This window comes from Lissotriton vulgaris, chromosome 1_1, assembly GCF_964263255.1.
Source record: "Lissotriton vulgaris chromosome 1_1, aLisVul1.2, whole genome shotgun sequence".
Taxonomy (NCBI): Eukaryota; Metazoa; Chordata; class Amphibia; order Caudata; family Salamandridae; genus Lissotriton; species Lissotriton vulgaris.
The window spans coordinates 1,193,962,485-1,193,969,880 of NC_141685.1; the positions used below are offsets into that span (position 1 = coordinate 1,193,962,485).

The 7,396-nt window shown below is 38.2% G+C and overlaps 1 protein-coding gene across 1 annotated transcript in view; it reads left to right on the plus strand.

Annotated features, from left to right (window-relative positions):
• LOC147748891 (myomegalin-like) overlaps nucleotides 1–3,083 on the plus strand; it is a 1,575,921-nt gene extending 1,572,838 nt beyond the window's left edge. Inside the window, exon 40 of the mRNA XM_086928761.1 lies at nucleotides 1,213–3,083. Within this exon, the coding sequence (XP_086784887.1) occupies nucleotides 1,213–1,275 (63 nt within the window). The 3' untranslated portion in view covers nucleotides 1,276–3,083. The remainder of the gene's footprint in view (nucleotides 1–1,212) is intronic.
• The last annotated feature ends 4,313 nt before the right edge of the window (nucleotides 3,084–7,396 follow it).

The window sequence follows — 7,396 nt, forward strand, 5'->3', positions numbered from 1 at the left end:
ACGCGTTTCGAGGACAACGCCTCTTAATCATGGGCTGTACAAAGAGGCATGGAAGGGCTGGGAAGGCGTTCCATGGGCGTTGTGTGGATGTTCCCACTCAACTCCAATGGATTTTAATGCATCAACAGATTTACAAATCTTGTAAACCTAGGGATGTACCAAAATCTTACACCATCGCAGAGTAGAAGTAGTGAGGAGAAATATCAGTATTGCTCCTTGTTTCTTCCTCTTTTGATGTGTGCTGAGGAATATGCTTCCCAGGATTGTTGTTGTGCAGGATTGTGCCCCTTCCTGCACAAAACCAATCTTGCTTGTAACACAGGCACTCTTGCACCATGGTGCATGGGCAACTGCGTTAGCGCTAGGCTGCTAAAAAGGCGCTAGCGCAAGTGAAAGGATAGAAATGTCCAGTATTGCCTTAAATACAGTGCATTACTGCCCGTTCTCTGCCACACAATGCAGCACAAGAAGTGACTTGCTGTGCTGTGCTGCACTGCGTGACTTTCTCATAAATGAGGCCCTAAATGTTCACAGGCCGGAATTATTGACCTGCTCCAAGGCAAAATAGCTTTCAAAGAAATGTTTAGTAGCAAATCCAGTCAAAAACGGTGGTTATTGGTCCTCCTCTCATAGTGCTCAGAAATACTTAGTAACCATAGTTGCAGATAGTGACCTGCTCCAAAGCATAAATGTAATTGGCACAAAAATCCAGCACGACACCAGGATCTGGTGATCGTGCTTGAGTGGAAGATATTCACTTAAGTATTTGGACTGCTATTCAGGCAATTGGTTGACCCCTCCTCTCAATGATCCAACGATTTTGCTAAAGTTTGTTTTAAGGCCCACTGTATTCCTATGTGTTTTTGTAACCTGAGTTCATATTGGCCAGGTCCCTTCAAGAGTAAGATCAAGATGAAAAGCAGATAATTTCCTTGTGTGTTGGAGTGGTCCATCTCCGTATTACATGCTCCCTATATAGTCTCATCCACACTAGAGGTTGATTATTCTTAAAGTTCAATCAACATGTTCACATTAACGTCTTTCTGTTACTTTTGCTATGCCTAGGCACGCACCTGTGGTTGGAATGTAGCCAGTGCTGGTGTGCCATGGTATGCTGTCATTGTGTTCATTTCACATGTAGTGAAAAAGGTGTCTCTGCCTCAAGAACAGCTGTGCCATTTAACACCTTTCCTGTATCCCCCTTCCCTACAGGCGAACTCCAGTGCCACACATCAAAGCTCTATGGTCATGATACATCTGCCTCCCAGGAGCTGACCAGGAAAAAAGCAGCCTGAAGACACTCAAGAGAAAAGAGGAGTCTGTCAACATCAGAAAACCAATCTATTGATTTTACTGGCTGGGTCCATGGCAGGGGCGAGCGTTCATCTTTTCACTCACTCTACGTGGTTGTGTTCTGAAATGTGTGTAACTATTTAGTTTGGAAACTATTGTACTAATGCTATTTGATCTACTCATAGAAGCAATTTGATATTTATCATTTTGGGGCAATTGAAAGGAAGTCTATCTGTCTATCTATCTATCCATCCACACGCACATATGTCTCTATATATGTGTGTGTGTGTGTGTGTGTGGGTGTGTATATATATATATATATATATATCCACTGAACTGAACAGTAAGGCGCAGTATGCATGGTTTATAATAGCCTGAGGTGTGTGTATATACATTTCATTTTTAAAACTTGAGCGACAGGCTCAACTTATTACACTGGTAATACTGTGTCCACCTGGTGATACAGATAATATTGAATTGTATAAATCAAGTGCAGAACACTTACAAAATGTCTTTTGAAATTAAGCACAAAAAAGGTGTCACCGCCAAGTAAGGATGGTGATTATTTTCTGCCAAATATTATGTCCATTTAGCTCTTGCTTAGTGTTGTCGAGCTGTAGCTTTACACTGGAATATTAATTTATATGAAATGGTGCAATATGAGAACTTGCATAATGAAACTAGCTTGCTTTAGCATATCTAAAATAGGTAAACATTGTTGTAGTATTTCATTTGTGATGTCCTTTAGGCTACCATGGCTATTTTTATGTCCTATTTTGCTCAGAGCTGTTGGTTAATTCTTCATAAATTTTGAAAGATTAAAAGGAAAAGGGCTCTTATTAATATATTGTAAAAATGAAAAGCATTATTCCATACCTGTGGCTGTTTTCAGTCTTCAGGGAACAGTCTCTAATCTCTTTGTTCAGCTGCTTTTTCCCTTGAATTTGTCAACAGGTGGGCCAATGACTGAATTAGAGATTTTCTTTTTTTCAGTAGGCACTGAGGTGTGACATATATCCAAGCTTTTCCAAAGACAAAATGCAGCTGCTGAAAATAAGTAAAATGTTATCTGTAAATAAATTACATGATTACAGCTTTTTGTGTTTAGTTTGTAGTTGTATACTTTGTATATTTATTTAGTGTCAGTCTAAAGAGCATGGATTTTGGGTAAGGTATCAGATTGCTTCCCAATGCCATATAATAATTTTGAAAATGAGTATGTAATGAGTTTCTAATTATGTGACGCTGATGAATACGTGTACATGGAAAAGCAGATTGACGACTTTTGACCTCATCTGGGCTGCCTTGCAGAGTTTAAGTGTGAATAAATTATCAAATTGGCACGCAATTTTGTAAAAGTGGTATGTCTTGATTGAGGATTTGATTTTCGTGTTGATATCTTGATTGCTGTGAACATGCACCTCTACTGAAATTTAGAAACGTTTATTCCATCCTTTAGTAATTAGGAGTTATTTACCATCAACACTCCTTAAGCCTCTAGTATTAGGAAAGACAGTTGGTATAGTTAATATGAGGAAATTAGCGATTATTACATGATGCCTCCTATTGTCTTAAAATATGCAATTAAACACTGTAGACACTTTGAACATGAAAATTGCCAGTATTATTTAAATTCCAATCATGACCTATTTCTCGAAAAAGTGCAGATTTTGTAGAATGTCAACTACTGTACTAAATTGTGACCAAGGTGAGTGTTAGCATCGAAACACATTGACGTGACGATCTTTGCCAAAGTGCAAGTGAAATAAATGTAACTTTTCCAACTTGCACCAGTGTACCAGTCTTTAATCAGAAGGAAAACGTAATTTTCAATTTGGAGTTAGCGAGCGGCATAGCGCTGAAAATTGAGCACCACTGGCATTCATATATATATATATATATACCACCCAGAACTGTGCTAATGATTTGTGCAATAGTGGGCCACTTCAAATGAGGCCAATGTGTGGCCAGTAAAGTTTATCACAATACTAATAACTTCACTCACAATAATGTTGAAATTACCCTAATTGGTTTCAGTAACTGTAACACATAGGCTGTCATCAATGCAATCTGGTGCCTGTCAAATCCTTTACATTGGACAGACGACACAAAAAATCAAGTGTAGAATCCTACTATTGGAGCAGAATAAAGTATGGCACAGTGGGTGCACCAATGGTCGAGCACCACCAAATACATCAACATAACAGCGATGATCTGAAATGGCAAGGGATTGAGCAGGTTTCACTTGGACCCAAAGGAAAAGCCAAGCCCATTCTTCTCTCCAGAAGAGAACTATATTGGATCGACAAATGTGGCTCATTGGCACATGCCTGAATACTCTTAATAACTGGAGGGAGGTTGGCCACAAATGAAGGCTGTGAATTATACTGGGCTGAGATGGACATCTCCCAAGCATACAAATGACTGTTTTGACAAACCGGCCACCTATCAATGTATTCTAATATGGCTTTAGTCTTTTCCTACATATTCAACCATTACCAGGATGAGATGAAACAGTTTTCTCTTTAAAAAAATGTTTTTTGTTGTTGCATACACACTTCTATGAGTTATAAGGGCTTGTAGAGAGATATATATGTGTGTGTGTGTGTATATATATATATATATTCACTGAAAAAACCATAGGTTATAGACCATATATAGTTAGGGATTTGCATTTACAAAACCTTATTTTACTCGCATAAAACCATTGAAATTCCATATATAGTTAGTTGCGCTAACTATATATCGCGCACCCGCAATCCACTGCTGATGATGTCACATATTACATCATTCATGACATGGTCAGTGACATCACTGATGACATCACTGATGACATCTCAAATGACATCACTGATGACAACATCCAGTGACTGTATGTTTCTGTATAGTTAAAATATGTCTTACATATTGAAGAATGAGTGGATGTATAAGTGTCTGGATGAAGGATATAGTAGGTGCATGACTGACTGTATGAGTGAGTGATTAAATGTGTCTCACTGAGTGCATGGGTTAGTGACTAAACTGTCTTAATTTGTGCATCATTATGTCTGTTGTTCTGTAAACTGCTGCATGTGTTGATAAGTAGCTATATGAGTAAGTTTATGGGTTATTGATTGGTTGCCCAAGTATTTGTATGGGAGACTGAGAGTGTGTGTGGGTGACTGGGAGGTGTATGACTCTGTGCATAGATGTGTGAGCAGTTGATTTACTAGATGTATGGTTTCAAAAGTGCATGTGGAAACAGCTGTATGGGCGGTTGACTGTGTGCATGAGTGTATTGGTGAGTGAATGGATATCTCAGTGCTATATGTCAAAGTAAGTACATATGTAAAACACAGTACATGTAAGAGTTGACATATATAAATAACTGTGCATAAGAGCCAGTGAATGTGTGAGTGGCTGTATGGATCATTGTGAACTTGTATCAGGGATTGTATAAGAGAGTAAATATGTGTTAGTATATGTTTGAATAAGTAAAGTTTGTATAACTGTATAGTTGAGGAAATGGAGGTGTGATTGATTCTTTGCATGACTAACTAGGTGTGTGAGTAACTCCATGGATGAGTGACAGTCTGTGAGTGTCTGTTTACACTGATTGTATCTAAGGTTATATTAGAGTCTGAAGAGGTTCATCGTATTATCACATGAATGATATCATCAGTGATGTGATCAGTAATGTCAAATGAGATGTCATCAGTGATGTCATCAGTGATGTCATTTGAGATGTCATCAGTGATGTCATTTGAGATGTCATCAGTGATGTCATCAGTGATGTCACTGACCATGTCATGAATGATGTAATATGTGACATCATCAGCAGTGGATTGCGGGTGCGCGATATATAGTTAGCGCAACTAACTATATATGGAATTTCAATGGTTTTATGCGAGTAAAATAAGGTTTTGTAAATGCAAATCCCTAACTATATATGGTCTATAACCTATGGTTTTTTCAGTGAATTTTCAAGGTTTTGTAAATGCAAATTCCTAACTATATATGGTCTATAACCTATGGTTTTTTCTGTGAATTTCATTGGTTTTTTAAAAGCTAACATCTGTAACTGTAAAATGTATTCTTCTTTAAATCTTAAAATATATTTTAGATGTTTATTAATAATTTTTTTTTTAAATATTTTTTTTCTTCGCTTCCAGTTCGCGAACCGGGAAGCTTTCCGTTAGCTCATCTTGATGCCGCGATCTAGTACGCGAACCGGTAAACGTTACGTTAGCGGAACTGTGACGTGTCGCAGAAGCGCGACGTATCACGTTGTCGCGTAATGCGTCTAATGACGCGCCGCGTTAGCGCTCCCGGAAGTGCTCCGGACCGCGAACCGGAAGCGATCCGAGACGCGGCGCGCACCGCGTAACGTAAGCGGAACAGGTCATGTGACTTGTTTATCAAAGTTTTCATTGGTTCATTTCACTTTTGGTTTCCAAATGATGTATGACTAGGTCATGTGACCTAAAAATAACACTTTTCATTGGTTCAGAACTTTTGCTTTTCCCAAATCATGTAAACCCCTCCTTCTTTCCTCACTCTGACTTTCATCTTGGTGAGAGAAAGACCATTTTCCTGGAGTTCAGCAATGGCTTCTATACTTGCTGCAGCTGGTGCACCCCCACCACCACCTCCACCTCCTCATAAGAAGAGAGGACCTCCAAGTCAATTTATCTCCAACAGAGAGGAGGAAGAGGAGGAAGAAGAAGAAGAGGATAGAGATCAACCAGAATTTATCCCGGAGTTGCCCCGTGTTTCTAAGAGGAAAACAAGTTTCATCTGGCAGTTTTTTTCCATCCCTCCAGGGGACAAGAAGGTCAATGCTAAATATGCCACCTGCCTCATCTGTAAATACAGATTGTCTAGAGGCACAGAGAAAAAATATAGTATGGGCAACTATACTATGCATCGCCATATGGCCAGGTGGCATCCCTTAAACTACAGCCGGGCAGAGTTGAGGGACCTACAAGATAATCCCCCGACAACTCCTGTGCCCAGATCTACGTCAACAATGTCTTTGACAGGAAGAGAGGCACAGGAAACTGTGCCAAACATTCAGCCAAACTTTAAACATATGAAGTTTACCTGTATATATTGTGGTGCTATGCTCTCGTATGGGAACATGAGCGTGAACTTGATCAATATGGTGTTCGAAAACCATAAGTGCCCTAACGCACCCAAGCAGTAATTTTTTTTTGCTCCTGTTGAGCCCTTTTCAATACCTGTTTTTTTGTTGTTTCCCCTCCATAAAAAACACAAAAAAACATAAAACTGTTCTAAAAATACAAAAAAATCAAAAAATGTTCAGAAAAAAAAAAAATAAATAAAACAACAAAAACAAAAAAAAAAGTTCTTTTCAGAACTACCTCCCCTTTCAAATAAAATTGCTAGAATGTTTATCACTCTGGCAAGCTCTATTTCTTTTGGTTCGCTTCAAGTTCGCTGACCGGTTCGCGAACTTGAAGCGAACCAAAAAAATATTTTTTTTAAAAAAAGAAGAGTTAGTATAAGGGAAGTAAACAGAGAATAATGTAAAAAGAAAGACAGCTATAGAGAGTAAATCAGAGATAGTGTCAGTGACATCATCAGCAGTGCATTGCGGGTAAAAAGAGTAGAAAACATTTACCTTATAATTCTTGTTACCTTTTTAAAATATTTTTTCATACTTTCAATCTGTAAAAGAGAGAACAAACATTTCCAAAAATATTAAAACATGTATTTAAAAATTAGAAAAGACAAGGGAAAAGGTTCAAGAACAAACAGTTTTTCAACAACTTTGACATTTACAGAAGCCTCTGCTTCTCTACGTCCCCTACACAATCCTAAACATATATATTTTAAACAAACTGTATCTTGATGTTGATGAACTGAGGCCTATTTTGGAACATGGTGCTTCTTTTGCACTGCTAATGTCTCACAATAGTGATGCAATAGCAGCGCAAAAAAGATGTAAAGCCATCATAAAATTGAGTCTAACATTTTAAATGATTGTTTCAGGATGCAAATAAGATGTGTGCTTTCAAGAGCTTTCTTTGAGGTGAGGCCTATTCATTTTTTTTTTAAAAAAACAGTACCCAGAAGTACAGCTCTGTAAGCATTAACATTG